Here is a 24,232-nt window from a genome sequence, read left to right as displayed (position 1 = left end):
GCCATATTGGAGGCACTCGGAGGTAAACACTGCAATGGATCAATGTCCGAAACCACAGAAAAGCTCCTCAAAATGCGTTATAGATGCAAAGGCATACAGGGAAGGACTTGGTCCACAGGAAAGGGCACGATATTTGGAAAAGTTAAGGTTTATTGGTGGTGCAGATTCAAACGAGTTGGCTCCTTCATCTTGGATCAATGACGAGCCGGAGAGTCTTCCGTCTATTGCGTATCTTGATATCAACTACCTGGTTTTCTCGCCCAGAAGATAGCAGACCTTAAATCTTACAAAAGTTTGGGGGCCTATAACCAGATGGTGTGTGGATGGGTGAGAGAGATGCAGTATCAAGTCATCAGCAACAGATGTGTTGTGAATGCCAAAGTAAGTAATGCAATAACATCTTTAATCAGCCAGACCTTAACTGTATGATATCATCCCTTACCAAAAAGTAGCATACTTCGAGTATATTTTATTAAGTATGCTTAACTATAGAAAAGAAATGAGTGGAACAAATTCAGATGTTGTCCAGATTTTTGCCTTGTAGATCCTGGTTTAGCTTCGCTAACCACAACCGCCTCCTTTCCTCTGATAACTTTCGGCATTGTTCTCCGTGATTTGTAATAACTTTTGGCTGTCCATAAAACTGCAAATGTTTTTCACGGTCTAACCGATTGGTACAGCCAAACCACGGCAATAATTCACCATTTCCTTTCATTCAACGTTTGGAATCTGTTTGAGTGCACGCGCTTTGTTTACCTCCAGAATCTCCAATATGGCGACTTCCTGTTTGGTGAAAACCCACTATAGCTGTTGACCGCTACTAAGGGTAATTGCTAAGTTTTCACCCACTAGAGGGTGCTAACGTACCTCGTCATGTTTAGGCAGCGATGCAATAATTTACAAGTTTCACTGTTATATGTTATGTAAGTTCAAGATAATTACCGTAATTGTCGGGCTATAAGCCGCTACTTTTTGCACAAGCTTTGAACCCTGCGGCTTTTAGTCAGGTGTAGCTTTTCTATGGATTGTCCATGATTTTTGTGATATCGTAAGATGACTTGTTTTGTTTGTTCCGCTGTTGTACGGCACTACGTTGCCTGGCGGAAGGGCATGTGATCAGACACACAGTATCGGGGTTCAAGAGTGGTATGTTGGTCACATGTCCGTCCGCCAGGCAACGTAGTGCCGTACGAAGTAGCGCGAAAAACAAACTTCAAAGTAGCGCTACGCGTTCAGCGGGAGGCGTGGATGACGAGCGGCGATAAACTTGCGAAAAGCGGAGAGTGGATGATGTAGCCATCCTGAGCCTGTTCGTATCCGACACTGGAGAAGAGGACTTTGGTGGTTTTAGTGTGCAGGAAGAAGAGAAAGATGGTGGTGAATGACTTTTCTTCTTGTTAAAGCCGTGTCACTGCACCTGAGCCTAAAGGGTAGGCCGAATCTATTTTTCTGGTGTGCTGTAGGTTATTGTTATGTACTACATTTGTTACTCGTTTATGAAGCACAGTACATGTTTCGTACTTGTAATTACCGCTACTTGTACATATACCCTAAAAAGTTATGCAAATATGTACCGCTAACTTGTTTTTGAAAATATTAATAAAAGGGGTGTGTCTCCAAACAGCCATCTCTTTCCTGACAATTCCCTTTGTGCATATTCTCTTACATATGATAAGTCAACATTGAAACACCTGCAGCTTTTAGTCAGGTGCGGCTAATGTATGTACAAAACAGGATTTTCCCCTGATTTTAGCTTGTGCGGCTAATATTCAGGTGCGCTTTGTAGTCCGGAAAATACTGTATTTTGTGACTAATGAATAAGGCAAAGGTGTGTTAAAAGTAACACACTGTTAGATTTACTAATGGTCTTACGGGGTGTTCACATACACGGCTGTTTAATAAAAGTATTGTGAACCATCAGTTTGAGAGACCATCTTTTCAACCGGGGATGCTACACACATATTTTTTTTATTATTATTATTTTTTCTGCTCTTGCTCTTGACGAAGGCGGTCGCACTTTTCTCCTCTCCTCCTCTCCCTTAGCTTCCCTGCTTAGCCTCTTATGTCCTTGTCTAGTCTCGTGTTTTTTGTATTACTTTCCCCTGGAACACTCTCTCACAGCCTGTTCTCTAAAACCTAAAAGAGGAATTATGGATTGGATCAACTGGTCCCTAAATGCAATTGACACCCCTTTCTCAACGAGAAGTTTGGGCTTGGGTGAGCCTGAGTGCTGAAGATATCTACCTATTCGGAACCATGGCAACAGGGTTCTGGCTGATCGGAGCTGGCTTGGCCCTGACTTATCGAAGAATTAAGGAAGCGGAACCGGCTGTTCAAACCCCCACAAGGCTGTCCTCTGGGATTGGAACGATGGGAGAGGCGTGAGTTTCTCAAAATGGGCTCATTGAGTCAGCACGGATAAGATCTTGGAGAGGCTGCAGCTGCTGTGAATACTCAGAATAAGATCTCTGACTGCAGACTGGATACATCTCGGAAGGGCTAGCTCGGAATAACATCTCTGGGCGCAAAATTGGATGACATCTCGGGGAAGCACACTGCCGTGAGTTCTCAGAAATCGGCTCCTTGAGCACAAGAAATGACAACATCACAGAACTCAAGTATGGCAAAGCTCGCGGCTCTCCAACGGGAGATTGAGAGACCAGTGTTGGACTGTAGAACTGCTTTGAAATTCATATGAGCTGTTCGCACTAAAGTAAAAAATAACATCACTTATGCGGATACCCCCTTTGGCGCCAGCTGCGGTCTCAAGGCTGGAGCTGAACAACAACACCCTGATAACGACTGTGTTTAGTCTGTTCCTTCCCATTCCATGCAAGGCCACCTGGGTTGGCTGGAAGACTGTTTACTTAGCCTGGCAGGGCGAAGGACACTGTCTCAGCTGAACTCTGGACACGCACACACATACATATACACTGATATGCACACACTCATCCCCCCTCCCTCCAAACGCCTTCGACGCTTATTCCCTTCCGATGCTGACGGGGATCAAGGAGACCAGCGCACAGGCTGCAGGCTGCAGGCCCGGATGTACTGTCTAATTCGGCTGTCTCTCACCCTTTACCCACCCCTGTTGCTTGTCATGTGTTTCTTTGGTGTATTAAGAGTTTTTTCATGTGCTATGTGCAGAGGTGTTTTTTTCTGTTCTCAAACTGATTTCCCTGTTGGAGCTCAGTCTGGGGGGAGTTATTTTTTCTCCTTATCTTTCCTCATGTGGTGCATTTTCCATTGTTATACCTCTCTGACCTGTCTTCCCCATGTGATATTTTGTGTAATGTATGTATGGTCGGAGGGTAAGATGGCGCCGCTATTGCGTGCAATAGGTCGGCAGCCTTATGAAATTTTCCCTTGTGGGACAAATAAAGGTATATCAATCAATATCAATATCTAAACAGCATCTCCTAAAAATGATCATTAAAATAATAAGCATTTGACTAAACTTTTAGTATATGCAAAACATCCATTACTTTTAAATAACCCTGTAAAGTCATGTGTCCACTGTGCAGCTGTGCTAATATAATGAGTGAATGATTTGATCTTTTCACTGTCTGCTGTGTTTCCTCGACTCCTGAGCAAAGATAAAGAGTCAGTTCAGACCTGCAGTTGGTCCTCATGGTGTTTTGAACTTGAATTCAGCCTGATTTGTTTTTCATGTCTTCTCCTCCATCATCAGTTATCAGGAGAGCAGACAGTCAAAGTACAAGAATTCAAACAAACACAGAGATTCTACTTACAGAGCAGACACAGCACAGATGTTTCCTTCATCGTCCTTCTCACTCATTTGAGCTTTTTTTCATTTCTGTCACTGACACCAAGTAAAGCCCGCCCTCTTCCTCTGAGCACCAGCTTTCTATTGGCTCAAAGAGAGGTGTGGGGGACTCACTTTTTCTAATTAGAATGCAAGATATAAACTATAAACATGTATCTTTTAATGCAATGAGCCTCAGACATTTGGCAATATACACAGCTGGATAGAAAAATCAGAAACAAGTTAGATCCTCTCTGTTCTCATTGATCTGTATTTTGGTTGATGAACAAATCCATTTCCATGTAGTGGACATCCCCCTCAGTGAGAGAGGCAGATATGAGCTGAAACACAGGAATCAAACCAGGGACGCTGCTGTTATGGAGCTGAACTGGAACCATTCAGACACTGAGGCCCTCTGAACACATTTTAATTACAGCTGTGCAGAGACACACTGATGACTGACTGGAACACTATGATTCACATTTTACATTAACACCATCCTCACACATGTTCATATATGGCCACTAGAGGGAGATGTTGGACTTTAAATACTAACATGGATACAAGCAGATCATTAATGCTTCCATACTGTCCTCAAAAATACATTTTAACAGCGACAGTCCACAATATCAGATGAGTTTGTACAAGTGACATGTTAACCTCCAGAGAAGCTGAATGATTTAGTGTGGTATGATTTTTAAACATGACTAAATTGGCATGTTTTTGATTATTTCTCATTTCTAATATTTTTAAGTGGCAAGGTTGTACCTGTCAGTGATGTTTGTTTTCTCAAAACTGATTAAAATTCAGATTATTCTATTTCAGTTTTTCTTTAGTTATGATTTTATTTTATTTTATTTTATTAATTCTAAGCACCAAACACTGTAAACAAATTAGAGTAAAAAAATAAGAACATTAAAAAGCATAAAATAATACAAAAAAACATTTAAGATATAGACTGATTTACAATGAGCACAAGTATCACCATCATCTTTTTTTTATAAAGTCTTTAAAGCAACCACAGCTGGCGCAAAGTGCTGTAGAATGGAACTAAATAATAAAAATAACATTTGATTTAATTGAAAGCAAATAAAAGAAAAATAAAATAATTAATTAAATAACACATTTAAATACAAGAGACACTAAGTCTCACTGAGGTCAAAAGCCAAAGGCGTGTTTTAATAGTGGACAGAGATGGGACCTCTCTAAATTCAGGAGCCACGATAGAGAAGGCGCTGTCCCCTCTGAGCTTCCTCCCGGATCTCGGTACTCCAACTAAGCAAGTAAGAAACCAACAGGATGTGTAGGGATGAAGAAGCTCAGAGAGGTAAGGTGGGGCAAGATTGGGAAAACATTTAAAAACAAACATACACATTTTAAAAGAAACAGGCACATATCAACACAGCAACACATGTTCAGTCATTAAAATACAATTTATATTCACAGTTAAGACTTTAAAACACTGTAAACAGAAACCCAATAAACAGATAAAAATGCATATTGGGTTGGGCGGTGAATCAGGAAATTCAGCTATAAATTCATTAACATTAACAATAAAATGCATATTAGAAGTAAATATATTGACAAATCCAGACATGTGCAAATACATGTAAGCAGTGCTTAAAAGAAGAAAACTCAAATATTTAGTAACAATTGCAAGAGACTCAGTTCACAGTTAAAAAGCTCTGAGACATTTTAAATATGCTGCTGTTCAACAGGAAGGACGTGTGAATCCTATTTTTGGGGTTTTCTTCTGTAGATCAGAAAACCGACCACAATAAAGACAGAACCAAGTAGACAAAGTATCAGTGGGACAAATCTGCCTCCTCCTGTCTGACCTGCAGGTGAGAAACAGGTGTGAGGTGTCAGCTGTCAGGTAGGTGATGAGTGAAGAACAGAACAGAATCCATTTCCTCTTCAAACTGCTGTCAGACATTATCTACTGCACTCTGATCACATCACTCAGACCAGCTGCTTTCTACAAAGTCTCATCAACAACATCTTTAGAAACAAACATCAACAACCAGGAAGCAGGTTCACCTCTGATCACACACACACTCAACTCTACTCACTCACCTGGAGAAACACTTAAGTTGATGCTGGTGATAGGATCAGTCTTCAGATTAGCTCTCTTCCTGCGGTTTGTTCCTTTCTGAATAACACGACACTCGTATGTTCCAGTGTCGTTAATCGTCACATCCTTCACCACCAAAGACACGTTTCCATCCTTCATCTGTCTGTCCTGCAGATCCACCCGGTTCTCAAAAGATGGATGCTGCTCATCTGGATCAAACTGCTCGTCTCGGTACGTTAGGACATATTCTTCTCCCAGGTCAGCTCTGCTCCACTCTACAACTATGATGCGGATGTCCTTGTTTGGAGCTCGACATGGCAGAGTGACGTTCTGTCCAGACTTAGATGTTATGTTTTTCTGGTCTGAAAGAGGAAACAACACAAAGCAAAGAGGATGAAGTAAGTGTTCACCTCTACATCAGCCAATCACTGTGAGGATCAGGGACCACTGAGATGTATATGTTTTGATTGGTGTATAAATGGGATATAACATTTTCCATTCTAGTTTTCCTGTTTTATTACCCTATTATTATTACCCTACTCTATCTCTCCTCTCTTCTACATCATTCTAGAAGAGCTTGAATCCACCTCCGGTGCACCTGGTCTTGCTTCCTTTCCATTTGGTTTGCTGCACATATATATCTCCTTTCTCTCCATCATATGGACCACCTCTCTCCCTTTACACAGTCCCTACATTAAAGTCCCTGCTCTCACCACCAAACTCCTGCTTTTCCTTCTACCTGCCATCTGGGGGCCTTTGTCTTTTAAAGAGCAAGAGAGAGTGAGAGAGCAGAAACTGAACAAATGGGCAAATGGCAAAGTTAGATGGAAAGAGAAAAAACTGTAAGGGTTTACAAATATATGAAGATAAGATAACCCTTTATTAGTCCCACACATGGGAAATTTGTTAAATAAAAAATGCAAGATAATTTAAAGATATATTTCATGGATGTTTGGTGTGCTTTCCAGTAACACCTTAAAATGCACGGGGACATCCTAAATTGAACACATTGACTGATCTGAATGGTAACAGGATTCAAAGCACTCCAAACATGGCTTGAACAGAACGGCTGCCAATGAAATCTATATCTCCAGCCCTGGAGCAGATGTACCTTATGCCCTGTGTTGAGTCTGCACAATAAAGGGAGGGCTTGCATGAAAACTTTACCTTAAGCTGCTCTCCTATCAGTTTGCTTCACGTCCAGGTGTATGGAGAGGCAGTGTGATTTTTGACTGCTTGATGATATAGTGGACTGTCTCCATGTACTTTCAAGTCATTTGTAAATGTCACAACTTCATTTTATCATGTGTCATTTGTTGTGCGCTCTTCTTATTTATATTTGGTGTACAGTAGTCGGTTAAATATCGTTGTAGATGTACAATGGGAATTAAAGTCTATTCTTTTCTATTCTATTCTCTGTAGTTAAGTGACTGAATCAATGTTGTGCATGTTTTCCCTCTTATCTGTTTCACTACAAATAATTGTTCAAAATACTTTGGAAAATTCTGAACAACATGACTGACAGTTAACCTGTAGCTTTAATAACTAAAGGGTCCACCTTAACTTGGAAGAGAAATCTGTGAATTGGTTAATTTAATTTTAATTGTAGGCTCTGCACTTAAAGTTTGATCCTAGAATCAATGATGAGTTAGTTAAAGAATACAAGCGGTTTAAATCAAAGGTACAGTGTAGTGAAAGGCAAGTGGTGACGCACTCTCCAAGCTACTAATATGCTGTTATACTGATATTAGATGAATCAGAGTTAGAGACAGACGTTTTCAGGGAACACTTTGTCATTTTTTTTAATTTCTTACTTATTAATACTTACAGATACAGATACATTTAACAGGTCAAGTCTCACCTGCACGGACCAAAACAAGGAGGCAGAGCCACAGCTGGGTCCAGCTGAGCAGTACAGATGTTCCAGCGGACATTTCAGATGTAATTCTGAGGTGGTGCTACAGACAACTATTCTGTCTCACTACATGTAAGTTTTCACATAGAGATGAAAGAGACTGAAAGTCCGTCTAGATGCGTCTTCCTCCCTCAGGATTTGACCCCTCATCTGACTTCTGTCACCACCCGGGACAAGCTGCTGACGTCCCTGCTGATCACGTGATTTTAGGCTAGGGTCGAGAAGAGTCTGGGGACACCCCGGATGGATGATCATCCGACTAAATTGGCACAAAGAGTGTATTTCTTTGTGTGGAGTGGCATCCATAGCATTCCAACAGAAATGCCATTTCCGCTGTCACATTTCCAACATTTTTCAAAGTATGAGTAATCTCCTAATCGCCTGAGCCAAGGTGTGAAACTGGGTGTGTGTCCCAATCAGCCAGAGTTTCGGGTGTGTTCATTGTGAAACCTGGCCCCACCTTATCATGCGAATTCCTGAGGTCAGATGGCCCAGGATGTGAGTGGGCGTTAAGGCGTCTGGGAAGGGATCTCAAAACTGGATTATAGATGGCAGAGAGTTGGTGTCGTAAACCCCCGCCTCTGTTCAAAGATGGTCGCTCACAGTGGAGATAGATGGCTTCTTTCACTCCTCTTTCAAACCATCTGTCCTCTCTGTCCAAAATGTGAACATTGGCATCCTCGAAAGAGTGTCCTTTATCCTTAAGATGCAGATGGACTGCTGAGTCTTGTCCTGTGGAGGTGGCCCTTCTGTGTTGTGCCATGCGCTTGTGAAGTGGCTGTTTGGTCTCTCCAATGTAGAGGTCTGGGCATTCCTCGCTGCACTGTACAGCATACACCACAATGTGTGACCCACACCCAGTTTCACACCTTGGCTCAGGCGATTAGAAGATCATCAGGGGGTCCTTTTGTCCCTCTGTGGGGGGATACTCCCACTAGGTTTATATCTGGGACTCTCCACCATTTGACCTTAGAACTGAAGAAGCTTCTCGGATGAGAGGTGAAACGTCTTCAAGTAAACTTAAAGAAGTCCAGACGCTTTTCTTTGCAAGCTCCTTTGACTACGATGACCTGGATGACTGAGAACCTTCACAGACATATGAGTAATCTCCGCTTGTTGTATTGATCGGGATTATCTTCTTGTTCCGAGGGTGAAAACAAACGTAAAGGTCACCACCTACTTACTAGTTGGAGGGATGGGAGACTGCAGAATACAAGCAGCAGAAAGTGATGGGAGATTTCCAGTCCACAAAGAGTTTGTGCACTAATCTACACACATGCTATATAATGTCATCCACAATGTCTTAGGCAAAGACACCATTTTTGTAGGTTTCCCTTTGTTGATCTCCGCAGAGGATTGCAAGTCAATCGATAAATATGTGATTAAGATGTAGTCTTTCAACTTTCATTTTCAGGGTTTTACATTATATCTGAATTTTGGTAGCATTTTATAATATGGCACACAGGCCTAGGGTGTAATTACCCCTAGAATTAAATGGACTTTAATTTACTGATATTTAATGAATAATATCGCCCACTGTTTTGTGTATTTTTCCACAGAACCTAATGGAGGCTTACAGCTGTATAACTGTTTCTATTCCATGCGTTGTCTTTTATCTTCTGATTTAAGCGCGCTTAAAAACTCTGTTTTAAAGTATCTATATAACGTTATTATATCATGTAACTTTACTTTTATATTTTATTCATTCATTCATTCATTCATGAGTGGAACTGCTCTCAGAGCACTTCACTCTGCAGCACTGACAGTCGTGGTCATCTTATTTTCATCGATCTGTCAGTCACTGCTGGATGAAGTACTCAAACCATCAGTAACATGTCCCAGTCAAAACATCTACATATAAGCTCCTGTTGTCTAAACCACTCTGAATCATCAGTACAAAGCTCATCCACTCTTAGTACAAACCACCCTGTTTACCACCATTCCAATCAAAAGAGAAAAGAGGAGCAAACAGAGGTAATAACTGAGTGATTATGACTGAGTTTGATGCTCACAGATCTGCACAGAGACTTTAAGGAACAAGTCCCTTTCCTCTGCAGATTTCACTCAAGTTCACAGCAGCATTCATCTGCAGAGTCCTGAATGCCTCATTTCTACACAAAGACTTTAGTGATTTCTGCTGTTGCACTGAAACAAAGAGTCTCAGTGTGCTGATGACAGTATCTCTATACAGACTAGAGCTTCTGTTCCATTTCCAGACCTAGTGGTTATGAAATCACAGTCGACTAAAATAAGAACCAGCGATTTGGCGGCTTCAGTTAGCCTTCTGCAGAGCTAACCAAAGCCTCTCTCTCTCTATATATATATATATATATACATATATATACATACATACACATATATATATGGACATATATATATATATTGGGGCGATTGTGGCCCAATATCTTGTAATCGGGAGGTTGCCGGTTCGAGCCCCGGCTCCGACAGTCTCGGCAGTTGTGTCCTTGGGCAAGACACTTCACCCGTTGCCTACTGGTGGTGGTCAGAGGGCCCGGTGGCGCCAGTGTCCGGCAGCCTCGCCTCTGTCAGTGTGCCCCAGGGCGGCTGTGGCTACACTGTAGCTTGCCATCACCAGTGTGTGAATGTGTGTGTGAATGGGTGGATGATTGTGTATAGTGTAAAGCGCTTTGGGGTCCTTAGGACCAAGTAAAGCGCTATACAAATACAGACCATTTACATATATATATATATATATATATATATATATATATACACACACACACAGATACTGTTTGTATCTGTGTGTGCCTGTATGTCTGTGTCTATATGTCAGGTTGGGTATCAGACGCCACCTCTCTGGGGACATCTCAGGCCCTCCAAGGTTTGGAGGCCTATCTCCCCCCACCACTTCCCCTGCCAGTGGCAGACGCCCTCAGACATCGGTGCATTGGTGGTTCTTTGTGTCCGGGGGTGGGCGTCCAGGTACACACCGGCTCACTCCTTGGTGGCTGCTTGTCGGGGCCTGGAGCCTGGGGCTCGATCGGGCCACTTCGGGGGTGGGGTGCCCTCGGCCTCTCAGCCTGGGGCTCGGTCACTCAGGCACAGCTGGCTGCCGGCGGAGCTCACGGGCGCGTCACTGCAACCCCCCCTGGCTTCTGCTCCGCGGCTGCTGAGTGACCCCTCATCTGGGACTCTCCTCAGCTCTTTCTGGGACAGTGGCGCGGCTGCCCCTCTGTTGGTCTTCCTTGGTCTCTTGTGTTCTGGGGGCCTCTGGATGTCTGGAGTTTTGATCTCCTCCATACCTGCTTCATGCCCTGGAGGACGGGGCAGTGGCCCCCCACACCCTCTAGCAGATCATTACATGAAGGAACCTTTTAAAAAAACAAGCGCGTCCATGCTCACAGGTGTACACACGGGTGCTCACACCCACAAACTACACCCTTTTTGGCTCCTACCTCAAAGCACACTGTGTTCTGTTGATCTTACGTGCTGCACAATAATGTTTAATATTTAGTATTTACTGTCATATTCCCATATATCATTGTGATGTTGTTTATTCTATTACTCTTGTTCTCTTCTGCTTGTTTTCTTTTTTCTTTCTCAACAGGTGATCCAGGTGATCGATAGATGCATTTTTTTTTTCTGCCCATTCTGTTGGTTTTTGTTTTTTGCCCATGTCCCTCTTCTCAGCTGTTTCTCTTTCCCTCTTTCTTTCTCCCCTTCTTTCCCCCAGTCAAGTCTGTCCCGTATTCAGCAAGTGAAAATAAAATAAACAATAAAAGGTGAATCAAATGGACCATTACGGCAAGGCTGGGATGGTCAATTTGGTAAAGTAAATCCGTTGGGCATCTTTCTTTGCCTTTAGACAATAATTCTGATGGCAAAAGAGCCAAACGGGACAGGCAAAAAAAAAAAAAAAAAAAAAAAAAGCATACACATGGGGAAAAATGAGCTACATTTCTATGACAGCAGAATAGGCAACCTCCAAATCCCAAACACACTGTAAAAGAACACATGCATAGAAAATTACTCAGTGGAACAATATCCCCATAGCCCAATTCTTAACATTATTGAAGCAGTGTGTATCATGGTGACAAAGAATGGGTCAGAAGACACCCGATTTTGGATGTACTTCAAGAAGACTGGAGTCCTACTTCTGAAGACCACTTAAAGGAATTACAAGAAAGTTTGCCTGAGAGAGTTCAGACTGTGTTGAAAAATAAAGGTGGTCACACCAAACATTGATTGGTTAGAATTGCACCAATATATTCTGTCTAATATATTGTATTTCTATGTATGTTTGCACATGTTTCAATAAATTGCTACAAATATTTCCCATTTTCAAAGTAAATGGGAAAAGTACTGTATAATTACATTGTTCAAGGACTGTTCATGCTGACATTCATGTCTGAGTTACAATCTTATAACAGTTATTCCAGTGATGTTTTGCTTGTTTCTCATCCTTATTGTTCATTTATAATAGGAATCACAACTGTATGGTTGAATTAGCTAATAAGGTTGCATTCCTGGGGTAGAGTTGTAAACAACAAAAAGAAACTGTAAGTACAGATTGGGACCGTTTCATCATTGTTCCACCTGAGTTCATCACAATGCGTTTTTGATGTGTTGATTTCGTTGGTTTGTTTGTTTGTTTGTTTGTTTTACAGTCCATAGTGGCCTGGAGTTAAGTCCCAGATGATAAAACAGTCATGAATAATACTTTCATGGCTGATCACTCTCTATTAGATCAATTAATTCACCTCCAGTTTTGAGATCATTCTCAGCTTTCTTCTAACTATTCATAGTCCTTTTAACAAAAATACTATGTACAGGGTGTTAATTGCAGGCTGACCTGTTCCGCACATATCGGAGGAAGTCCTGGTGCAGAACGTAGAAACGACTTTCATTGTATTGCCTTGAATAGTAGGTCCTTGGTCTGGTGAGGTTAGAAGACAAAATATGGCACACTTGTTAGTCACACATTTTGTTTTGTTTTGTTTTGTTTTCTATATTATATTATGTTACAGTCTTGACCTGAGGCAACAGACTTTGAATAAATTAATAGATTAAATATATATATTTGTATTGATTAATATTTTATTTTGTCCAATTGTTGTATAAATACTGTAAAGGATAATGTATGATAGTACAAATAATCTTAATAACTTTCTCCTCAGTGGCATCATTATGTGTTCTATAGAGGGTAAAATAGAAGGTTATAGTGTTTATTTATTTACTGGAAAATAAACAAACATATGTGTTTGGGAGTACAAAACATTTACATCATGATTCTGCTTCCAAAAACGCAAGGCAGGACTATTGTGAAAGAAACAAAAAACAAAACAAAACGTAAACAAATACAGTTGGAGTCTTAATTCCTTAATGGGATAATTGCAACTTTTTGAAAGTGGTGAATACATTTCTTGATTAATTTTCTTTCTTTTTTTTTTGCATTTTATACTCACAGTTTATTGCGGTATGGGCCAGCAGAGACCTTTTCTCCTCTCAGAAGAGCCTTTAGCCACTGGAAATCCCTCATCCCCTCTGGAATCAACACATATTTTATACCCTGCCAAAAGGAAAAGGAGAACACCTATGTTTATTCTGTGCAGGGAAAATAAGTACGATACAACACTGTTGTCTTTTAAGTTTAAGTACCTCGTCATGAGGGGCAGATTTGTACCCGTACTTCTTGAGCAAGTAAAGTGATGTTGTGATGGAGTGGGCTGTGTGAACATAAACCGATGTTTTGTTTCCTACATCTTCCTCATAACCCTTAGTGATGGCACCATTCATCCTGCCAGACAAGACAAGAATACATTTTATCAGTTGTTGCTAGCTAAAAGTGTAATACCAATGTCTAGGTGTTGACTACAAATATCTGCTATATATAAACTGCTTGTGGGACAGTTAGCAATTTCATGTGAAGTATCATCATAAAGCAACTCTAATTCGAAAGATGCAGGAACATTGTGTAAAATGTATCAGATTGCAGTTATTTGCAAATCGGATAAACCCACATATTATACACAATGGAACACAGAAAAAATGTACAATTTTACGAAGAATATTACACTTTGATGGCACTGATAACAAACCATAAATAGATAGACATTGTGTTCTCACAGAGAGAAGAGAGAGAAAGACTATGATTTTTAAAAAGAGTTTCAGCTTTCAATTTTTCTGACCAGTTTTTCACTCTGCCTTAGTTACTTTAACCTCCTAGGATCTGGCGTCCACATATGTGGAGATCATATTTTGGCTGGTCTAGACCAAAATACTACATTTTGCTCTACAACGGCCTGATATCCACTTACGAGGACATTATACTGTCACTATTGAATCGAAATTTAAAACAAATTTCCTCATATGTGGATCTCATTTTTGTCAAAAACAAAAATCAGGAAAAAAAAATACAAATCAGCTAATTCTTTGTTTTTACATTTATCTAGTCCCAGTCAGCCCAAACAGCAAAGAGAAATTAAAAATGGATGCTATGAAAGAGTTCGGGTCTTAGGAGGTTAAATTTTTATGATATTATTCACAGTAAATACTGCAAATTGTAAACATTGTACTGTAAACCATCACCCCTAACTGGTCACAGTAGATGGATATTCTGTTAAATAGGACATTTTCCCTTCAGGAGGGGTCCTTGGCTTGTTCTCTGTATTATTTTAGCATCTTTACCTAACAATAAAAAGTGCCTTCAGATGATTGTTGGTATATGAAAAAATTAATCGAATTGAATTCAAATAATGACTAAATAATTATTTTTCTATAGAAACAATGATGTAAGTCTAGGAACCTTTTATGTTTTTTGTTGAGGAACATTTTTCCATAATTTGTAGACTTAGTGTTTTGTATGTTGTTGAACTGCTGGCCATCTTCTTCAAGATGCTCTTTTTATACCCAATTATGTCACTGACTTGTTAGTTAGCTGAATGTTCAGCTAGGTGTTTTTATTTTGTTTTGTTTTGTTTTGTTTTGTTTTGTTTTGTTTTGTTTTGTTTTGTTTTGTTTTGTTTTGTTTTGTTTTGTTTTTGGGGGGCTGTGGGGGGTTAGGCCTACTTCATTTTCCTTTTTTTTTACCTGTTCCAACTTTTTGTAGTTAGAAAATAAACAAAAATGTTGTTTTTGTGGAATTTTATAAAAAATTTATTTAGATTTTTTTATATAGTCATAGACTATATATAAAGGTTGGACATCGAAAGAGTAAAGCCAGTACGGAAGTGAATGAATATGGAAGACTCCATTCTTCGTAAATGACAGCAGTTGTACAGAAGTCTATCATAGAAAACAACCGTTAGGTCCCCTGTTGTCTAAATTCTACCTCTCACGAGTTTAAAGTGTTACTGAATACAAAATAAAGTTAATTTTGTAAATTATGGTATGAAAGTAGGGGTGGGTTTTGATGATCGATTTATCGATTAAAATCGATTCTAGCTTGGATAACGTGATATCGATTCATTAAAATCCTGAATCGATTTTTTAATATAAATTTATTTTGCCCGAAACGCCAGAATCTCAGGTTAAACCTCACAAATTTTTAACAACCACCAAACAACTAAAACAGTAAAAGAGAGCAGGTATATGGATTCTGCACAAAGACGTAAACACAAAGCGTGGACCCGTCGACAGATCAGAATCAGCGAGTCGGGGCTGGAAGCCGACAGCTCGCTGATTCTGGTGTTTCGGCGGGTCCGCGCTTTGTGTTTACGTCCTTTTTGCGTTAGATTCTGAAGCTGCAGGTTTCATCACTCACCAAACAATATTGACCGAACCAGCAGCAAAAGAAGATCCAAATTAGGCTTCACATAAACATCGTCGTGAATTCCCTCTTACTTTTGAGGGCGATCGTGGCTCAAGAGTTGGGAGTTCGCCTTATAATCGGAAGGTTGCCGGTTCGAGCACCGGCTTGGACAGTCTCGGTCATTGTGTCCTTGGGCAAGACACTTCACCCGTTGCCTACTGATGGTGGTCAGAGGGCCCGTTGGCGCCAGTGTCCGGCAGCCTCGCCTCTGTCAGTGCGCCCCAGGGTGGCTGTGGCTACAATGTAGCTTGCCATCACCAGTGTGTGTGAATGGGTGGATGACTGGTTGTGTAAAGCGCTTTGGGGTCCTCAGGGACTAGAAAAGCGCTATACAAATACAGGCCATTTACCATTTACTTTTGCTTCCACCACGATAAAATCACACTTCATGCACAGCTCTCTCTCTCTCTCTCTTTCTCTCTCAGTATACTTCAAGAACAGTTTCTGTTTTCTGATTATTCCCTTGCTTGTCTACCGTTGTTTACAGCGCTGTCGGACGCTGTTTTTTTCCTTTTACTTACTTCCGAAAAGAAAGCCTCATTTCTGCTGTTCAATACTGAACAAATTTAAACTTTAAATAATGCAAAATTGCAAAACACTTAGCTCTGTCTCTAATAAAACCTCTGTAACTTTGCTCTGCTTCACGTCAGCAGCATCAGGTAATGTTTATATGTTGATTAATGGTTTTCTTTCATTTTTGATCTACTGCAGAATATTTTTATAAAATCCTAGGTCAGGAAAATCACCTTCACGTTTTTCTGTGTTTTATCCTCAGCTACTTAACAAGTAACATCACAGCATCTGCTGTGATGCTTACACCTTTGATAAAGTCTCGCAAGTGTCAGGTTTCTTTTTATAGATATAAAACTATGGAAATGTAGTGATGCATGATCTGAATTATAAAATTTCTGACTGTCTGAGGCAAAATTTCCCCAATTTGAATCCAATCGAATTGAATCGAATCGTGGATCGATTCGGGACCTTGTGAATCAGAATCAAATCGATTCTAGAAATCAGTGACGATACCCAGCCCTATATGAAAGTCACAGAGAAAGATAAAGCAGGGTATGCTTTACACTGCTTTATCTTTTCTACACTTGGCCTAGTGCAGGGGTCGGCAACCTGCGGCTCCGGAGCCGCATGCGGCTCTTTAGTCCTTATTTTGCGGCTCCGGGTGGTTTGGGAAAATAAATTAGAAGTATTTAGCTGAAGTGTATTTTATTTGTGTTTAGTTCTTTTTTTAACTTGTAGTTCTAAATTGGATGATTATTGTGATTTTGAAATATAAAAATAAAATTATATCTTATTATTTTTTTCATCGCTCAAAATAAGTGTCACACTCGTGGAAGCCGGTGTACCCGCCGATACGCCGTGCATTTACACTTTCAACCCCAGGTAGGCCAATTATGGATCACACGGTTGCTGTACGCATACAGCCGGCTGTAGCTTTTCAGCTCACAGCCCGACAACACAACAGCAGAGAGAGCACAGACGTTAAGGCGGTGAGGCGTGATTGCGGGTGCTGCTCAGGTGCGTCCGACTCCCATGCTGCGGCACTGCAGACCACGCCCCGCCACACACATTAACCAGGTGAAATACATATTTAGGCAGAATTTTGCAAATATCTATTTTTCCTTTTTTAGCAGCATAGTGCTTTTTTTCCAATTACTTTTTAAAAGTCAGGTCAAGGCTCCAAAAGCCCAAAGATGATATAAGGGTGGCGGCTCACAACAGTTTTTGTTTGCTACATGGATCATTTTAGTTCAGCTGGGTGTCTTTCCTTTTGTTATATTTCTTTAAGAGTTCAAAATGTGTTAATTACATAAATAAAATGTAACTTTCTCTGTAGCACTTCATGGATTTCATAAGCAACACACCTTAGTTGCTCTGAGGATTCTTTTAAAAAGCAGTTAAAAACGTTTCTGTTCAAACAAGCCTTTTGTTGATCTACGTATTTTATATTCTTTACATTATTTACATTTGATCTTTTACATTGTGTATAATGTTTATTGATTGTATTGCTTATTTTAATATTTCTGTCCAGCGCTTTGTGACTGCCTGTCTGTGAAAAGTGCTTCATAAATAAACTTTACTTACTTACTTTAGTTGTTCACACAAAGCATAAAGGTAAAAAACAAAACAAAACAATATATACAGTGTTATCTTCATTTTAGATTTCAAAAAGTATTTGTGGCTCCCAGTTTTTTCTTTGCGTGGAAACCGGGTCCAAATGGCTCTTTGGGTGTTAAAGGTTGCTGACCCCTGGCCTAGTGCCTGTCAAACAAAACAAACAGGTTTGCTTGGGTTTTTTTTTCTTACCGAAAAACGTAATCATGGCTATCGATCTCCACCCCCTTCTTTGAGCCGTTCAGGATTCCTCCAGTACCTACCACAGCACAGCGCACACAGCCATCACCACCTGGTTTTGGGAGAAGCAGTGGCTCTTTTGGCTTTGGAATCAGCTTCACTGAATCCATCACATCTGCAAACCAAAAGAAAAACATGAATACACAATCTGTAACTGTTTTATGGTTGCTGTATGAGTAGAGAAGAGGTTTGTTAGTTTGCTTTAAACTAATGTTTCATATTTAAAAGATGGATGTCTTTATAACGATGTCTCAAACAAGACAATATGATGCAGGTAGCATATAGTTTGAATCGATGAATATTAACAACTAAATCTTTATAGCCACAATCAGAAAATATAATACATGACCTGAAAAAATAGCATGTTTCATCCCAACACTCTCATAATGTGTAAACTCTTTCATATCTAACCACGTTAAATTCGGCACTTGAAAATTTCCAGCCAAAATAGTTCTCTATTAAATTACAATAGAGCGACTACCAAAACAGTCACTCTATTGTCTCTCATAAGTCTTCATTCACTCAAAATAACAAAAAATGCCTAAAATGCATACTTTAACTAATCTGTTTACATTAGTTAATTAGATTAGTTAAGTAGATTTTAAATGTAAGCTTTTGTTTGATTGGTATATGTTCAGTTTATACCAAGCACATTTCCCAACCAGAAGCCGTGGGTGGATAAAACCATCCGCGACGCTCTGAGATCCCGCACCGCTGCCTACAACATGGGACTCACGACGGGGGACATGGACCCGTACAAAGCCGCGTCATATAACGTGCGGAAGGCGGTGAAAGAGGCGAAGCAGCGCTACGGGAGGAAACTAGAGTCACAACTCCAACAGAGTGACTCTAGGAGCCTGTGGCGGGGACTAAGGACAATAACGGATTATAAAGCACCAACAACCGGTATGACGAACGCGGCCGTGACTCTGGCAGACGAGCTGAACACTTTCTATGCTCGCTTCGAGGCTGCAGCTAAGGACTCCAACGATGCTAGTGCTAGCGGTGCTAACGGCTGCAGACAGGAAGATACTGCCAGCACCGGAAACGTGCTCATCATCTCCGAGCATGAAGTAAGGAGAGCCTTCAAGAGAGTGAACACCAGGAAAGCAGCAGGACCAGACGGAATCCCAGGTCGTATCCTCAGAGACTGCGCATACCAGCTAGCTCCTGTGTTCACTGAGATATTCAACATCTCTTTATCTCAGTCGGTGATCCCCACATGCTTTAAAGAGTCCATCATTGTTCCTGTCCCGAAGAAACCCCACCCTGCTTCTCTCAATGACTATCGCCCTGTAGCCCTCACCTCAGTAGTGATGAAGTGCTTTGAACGCCTGGTCAGAGACTTCATCATTTCTTCACTACCAGACACACTGGACCCACTACAGTTCGCTTACTGTCCAAATCGTTCCACAGACGATGCCATCTCTCATCTCCTCCACACATCACTTACTCACTTGGACACTAGAAGGGGGAATTATGTTAAAATGCTCTTCATCAACTACAGCTCTGCATTTAATACCATAATTCCCTCCACACTCACCACCAAGCTGGAGCATCTGGGACTCAGCTCATCTATGTGTCAGTGGATCTCCAACTTCCTAACTGGCAGACCACAGGCAGTAAGGATGGGCGGACATGTCTCAGCCTCCACCACTCTCAGCACTGGAGCCCCCCAGGGGTGTGTTCTGAGCCCCCTGCTGTACTCTCTGTACACATATGACTGTGTGGCCACTACCAGCTCAACCACCATCGTCAAGTTTGCTGACGACACCGTCGTGGTGGGCCTGATCTCTGATAACAACGAGACGGCCTACCTGAAGGAGATTAGGAATCTGGAGAACTGGTGCCAGAGGAACAACCTCCTTCTAAACATCAGTAAGACAAAGGAGCTGATAGTGGACTTCAGCACTAAGCAGGAGAGGAACTACCAGACCCCTGTCATCAACGAGTGCCCAGTGGAGAGAGTGGACAGCTTCAAATACCTCGGAGTTCACATCACGCAGGACCTGTCATGGTCCTGTCACATCAACACCGTGGTGAAAAAGGCCCGTCAGCGTCTCTACCACCTCAGACGCTTGAGAGACTTCCAACTGCCCTCCAAGGTGCTCAGGAACTTTTACTCGTGCACCATAGAGAGCATCCTGACGGGAAACATCTTAACCTGGTTCGGGAACAGCACCATGCAGGACAGACGAGCTCTACAGAGGGTTGTGCGGTCAGCTGAGCGCACCATCCGCTCCGAGCTCCCTGACCTGCACTCAATCTACAGCAGGCGGTGCTGGACCAAGGCCAGGAAGATCGTGAAGGACCTCAGCCATCCCAACAACGGACTGTTCTCTCTGTTGAGGTCAGGAAAGCGATTCTGCTCCCTGAAGACCAACACAGAGAGACTGAGGAGGAGCTTCTTCCCGCAGGCGATACGGTCTCTCAATCACACCACCACACAGTACTGACCCACACATATAGTTCTTACACACACACTGGAAATTCTGGACGTTGTTTTTCACTTCATCACTTAATCACTTTAAGCATATTTGCACTGCACAAGACACTAAATAATGTGGATTGCACAACACTGGTCATTATATTCTTCATTTCCAGTTAATACTTGTACAGCTGCTGTTATTGTATAAATATATATATATTTATATTTCTTCATACATTCTTATATAGTTTTATACTGTGTATTGTGTATTTGTTGTACAGTTATTTTATTTTTCAACTTTAATTTATATATTTTATCTTATTCTTTCCCAGTTAAATTTACCCTTCATTCTAATTTGTGTTGTACAGTTATTTCATTTTTAACTTTAATTTTTATATTTTATTTTATTCCTTCCTAGTTAAATTTACCCTTTTTAAATTTCATATTTATTTCCTATCTTATTCATAGCCTTTTCTTTTTTTCTTTAGGTCACGAGCAGTTGTCTAAGCATTTCACTGCATATCGTACTGTGTATGACTGTGTACGTGACAAATAAAATTTGAATTTGATTTGAAATTCGGCACTTGAAAATTTCCAGCCAAAATAGTTCTCTATTAAATTACAATAGAGCGACTACCAAAACAGTCACTCTATTGTCTCTCATAAGTCTTCATTCACTCAAAATAACAAAAAATGCCTAAAATGCATACTTTAACTAATCTGTTTACATTAGTTAATTAGATTAGTTAAGTAGATTTTAAATGTAAGCTTTTGTTTGATTGGTATATGTTCAGTTTATACCAAGCACATTTTCCTTAATGATTAATTATTTGAATAAATAAATGTTTGAATTTATATATTTTAACTGTATTTTACTTAAAATAATTGCTTCATGTTTTTTTTATTAAGTAGTCCAGAGTTAGGTTTATATCAGCACGCCATCTTTTCTATTCATCCATTCCTAAATGCATTCACGTGCTGTTATTTCATTGGCTGTTTAAACATATCTCATAAAACTACATAGGTGTTTAAAAATCCAGTCAGAGAATAGATGTATATTACTCTGTTATTCCTCAGTCTGACACAAAATACTGTCCCAATATCAGCTTCATAAAAACCTACCATCATATTTGTACTCCATAAACCCAAAAGGACTGTTGAAATGTGAAAGCCGATTCCACTCGCTCATGTTAATGTTGTCTTTGTGCCGAAACAAACGTATGTTAGGAAGAAAAGCCTTCTTGAATTTCTCATCCTGAGAGTTTCGTAGAGACTGAGCACATGTCTGAAAATCATAGAAAAAATATTAAATCATGAAACAAGTTAAAATGAATGACTTGTAACAAATCAGGAAACAGCAAAAGCAATACGTCAGGAAGCCAAAAAGACAGAAACTGAAATGTCAGTCATCATACAGATGGCTGGTATGACTCCAGCTATGCTGGCTCACATCCATAAAGTTAATACATTTGACTGTTTTTACTATATCTTGTCTTAACATGCTTACTGGTCGTCTACGTTGAGTATCTTCACTGTAAATATCTTCAAAATCCCACCGAGGAAGCTTCTTGAAGTCTTTTTTGTAGAGGAGAGCCATGGGGGTCTCAGCTACAATGCGTTGTGTTGTGTTGTTTTTTGCTGAATCTGCTATTTCTGCTTCAAACCTTCTGCTAAAGTCAGGATGTGGTGGTCCTGATTTTAATTTTCTTTCCCAGTATGCCCTGTACCTCTCAAGCACAAAGTCTTCCAATTCACTGTCATCTATTTCTACGAAGGTTGACCAGCTGAATCAAAAGGGAAAAAGAAGCAACATAAGATAATTAGTGAGACAAATAGTGTGTGTTTCTCTGAAAAACTTTACAGAAATAAAAAAATAATTTACCAGTAAACAGATTAAATCAATCATAGGTTTTTCATGAGTCAACATAGAAAAACACAACCCACCTGATACTTTTTATTCTATTGTCGAATAAATTCAAAATAATCAAGATACACGATGACAAAAAAAGCAAAGAAAAAAACTTTAAAATGAACTTTGCCATCTCTGGTTTGTGGAGTTGTTGCTGTTCAGTTAAGCTCAAAAACGATCTGCTCTCCCTCCTGAGAGCTGCTCACAGGTGGAAGAGCCACCTAACACCTTGGCACTGATGCAGCAGGGCAGGGCTATAGCACAACTGCCAAAGAAACATTAATACAAAATCCAAAGCAATTAAAGAAGCAGACACACCCATACACAACATGTCATCAGACATTTGTGCCTTTATCATACAACAAAGGGATAGACATGCACAACAACATTTTAATTTCCTGGTCACACCATGCTGCATTCCAAGCACCCTGGCAAACTACTACACTTACATGAGAGAGACCTCAGAATAAAATAGGAAGTACACAGAGACAGCCTGGAGGGAGAAAGAGAACATAGAGAAGCACACGATGGGATGAGGAAATACAGAACACAAGGAGTGGGACAAAGCACAATACTCACATCACTACATCCACTAGACACACAGAGGGAGACACATGGGTCAGCTACACAGAGGGAAAATTACTAAACAAGAACATAAGAAACTAGACCCTATAGAATAACTAAAGACATGGTGCCAGGTGCAGTTCTTAGCAAATGAGTTTTGGACAGGGTGGAGGAGGGAGTATCTTCTTAATCTCCAGCAAAAACAGATATGGCTTGGGGATCAAATAAACACCAAGGTTAATGATATCGTCATTATCCAAGAGGACAGTGCTCTGCAAAATTACTAAAGACTGGCAAGACTCACAGAGGTGTATCCCAGCTCTGATGGAAGAGTCAGAAAGGTAACAAACAGGGAAAACGCACATTTAAGCCAGTTCATCTTGATAGGCCTGTGCAAAAAATAGTTCTACTGTTTGAAGCAGAATAAGCAAGTGCTGTAAATGCTTATAACTTCAGGTTTCAAATCTGCAGGGAATCTCAAGTTGAGATTTGGTGGGAGTTTAACTGCCATTAATGTAAATTATGTCAATTTGTTTAACTTATTGTGTAATTTATATTATTTATTTATTATTTATTCCAAACATGTTCATTTTTTATGAACATGTTTTCCTTTTGGGGTAGGAACTATGACACATTCTGTGTCGCACACAGGCACCTTTAACTGATGCAAAGGGAAGTTAAGAAAGCATGTGCAAAGAAGCTAAGAGAAGCCGTAAGTTTAATAAGTCATAAGAGTTACGTGCAGCCAACGAGGTACGCTAACTGTGTTTTGTTTATCACACATTTGTTGACTTTAGTTTAAATGTTTATTTGGAATATTTATGTTTGATCATTCTGTGCATTTATGTAATGACAGTTTGACGGTGGATTTATGGTCAATTGGCAGAAAAGTGTGACGGAAGAATAAATCGATCTGCAAACAAAGAACCGTGGTGTCACGTATTACCTGAAGGGAGTGAAAACTGGTGTGGTTTTCTGGTGATTCAAGTTTCAATTTGTTATGTGTTCCTGTCGCGGGCTCCTCTCATAAATACGGTGGCCCCTAGAGACAAAGCACGTACAAACTCCAAAACACTTGCAAACTCCAAAACACATGCAAATTCCAAAACACAACGGAAGTGCTCCAGGATGCTAGGGGCAGTGTTGAGCTCGATTTGCAAAATAAACGGCAAGTTTGTCTGTATGGGACGGTCTAGTCTCCGTCTCGCTTCCCAGGTTGCCTAGCAACCATGATACTAACCGCTGGAAACGTGTCATACAACTTTGTTTGACAGAAATGAAGGAGAACATATTTTGTTAATTTGTTTGTTTGTTTCTACAAGAGCTTTGTGTGATTTGATAAGTATCTGAGGCTGAGACCACAGGACAGTAAAACGTGATTTTTGGGCTTCATTTCTGTACTGAACAGTCATTTAAGATTAGTTAGTAAATAACAATT

General features: G+C 40.4%; 3 protein-coding genes across 3 annotated transcripts in view; all 3 read right to left on the bottom strand.

Annotated features, from left to right (window-relative positions):
• The window catches only part of LOC146389911 (sialoadhesin-like), a 34,240-nt gene extending 30,316 nt beyond the window's left edge, over nt 1-3,924 (bottom strand). The window contains exon 1 of the mRNA XM_084920015.1: nt 3,753-3,924. Coding sequence (XP_084776141.1) covers nt 3,753-3,783 — 31 coding nt within the window. The 5' untranslated portion in view covers nt 3,784-3,924. The remainder of the gene's footprint in view (nt 1-3,752) is intronic.
• A 178-nt stretch (nt 3,925-4,102) lies between these two features.
• Nucleotides 4,103-7,890, bottom strand: LOC146389910 (ICOS ligand-like). The gene is made up of 3 exons (XM_084913828.1): nt 7,702-7,890; nt 5,843-6,202; nt 4,103-5,604 (listed from the first exon to the last, which is right to left on the bottom strand). The coding sequence occupies exons 1-3, from the start codon at nt 7,772-7,774 to the stop codon at nt 5,501-5,503; spliced, it is 537 nt and encodes a 178-aa protein (XP_084769954.1). The 5' UTR covers nt 7,775-7,890; the 3' UTR covers nt 4,103-5,500.
• A 4,662-nt stretch (nt 7,891-12,552) lies between these two features.
• LOC146389909 (alpha-N-acetylgalactosaminide alpha-2,6-sialyltransferase 1-like) lies at nt 12,553-22,363 on the bottom strand. Its single transcript, XM_084920007.1, has 7 exons — nt 22,266-22,363; nt 21,829-22,105; nt 21,444-21,606; nt 17,846-18,008; nt 13,375-13,513; nt 13,182-13,285; nt 12,553-12,652 (listed from the first exon to the last, which is right to left on the bottom strand). The coding sequence occupies exons 1-7, from the start codon at nt 22,361-22,363 to the stop codon at nt 12,553-12,555; spliced, it is 1,044 nt and encodes a 347-aa protein (XP_084776133.1).
• Nucleotides 22,364-24,232: the final 1,869 nt, after the last annotated feature.

This window comes from Perissodus microlepis, chromosome 3 (genome assembly GCF_051167445.1).
Source record: "Perissodus microlepis isolate ML-2025 ecotype Zambia chromosome 3, ASM5116744v1, whole genome shotgun sequence".
NCBI lineage: Eukaryota > Metazoa > Chordata > Actinopteri > Cichliformes > Cichlidae > Perissodus > Perissodus microlepis.
This window is presented reverse-complemented; position numbering and strand designations above follow the sequence as displayed.

Bases quoted from the DNA above. Each gene is read 5' to 3' on its own strand.
- LOC146389910 (XM_084913828.1), bottom strand. From the start codon at position 7,774: ATGTCCGCTGGAACATCTGTACTGCTCAGCTGGACCCAGCTGTGGCTC. The intron at 6,203-7,701 runs GTGAGACTTGAC...TTCCTCTTTCAG, and splicing joins CCTTGTTTTGGTCCGTGCAG to ACCAGAAAAACATAACATCT. The intron at 5,605-5,842 runs GTGAGTGAGTAG...TCTCACCTGCAG, and splicing joins CAACTTAAGTGTTTCTCCAG to GTCAGACAGGAGGAGGCAGA.
- LOC146389909 (XM_084920007.1), bottom strand. From the start codon at position 22,363: ATGGCAAAGTTCATTTTAAAGTTTTTTTCTTTGCTTTTTTTGTCATCG. The intron at 13,286-13,374 runs GTACTTAAACTT...TCCTTTTGGCAG, and splicing joins AATCTGCCCCTCATGACGAG to GGTATAAAATATGTGTTGAT. The intron at 12,653-13,181 runs GTGAGTATAAAA...TAACCTCACCAG, and splicing joins GGCCCATACCGCAATAAACT to ACCAAGGACCTACTATTCAA.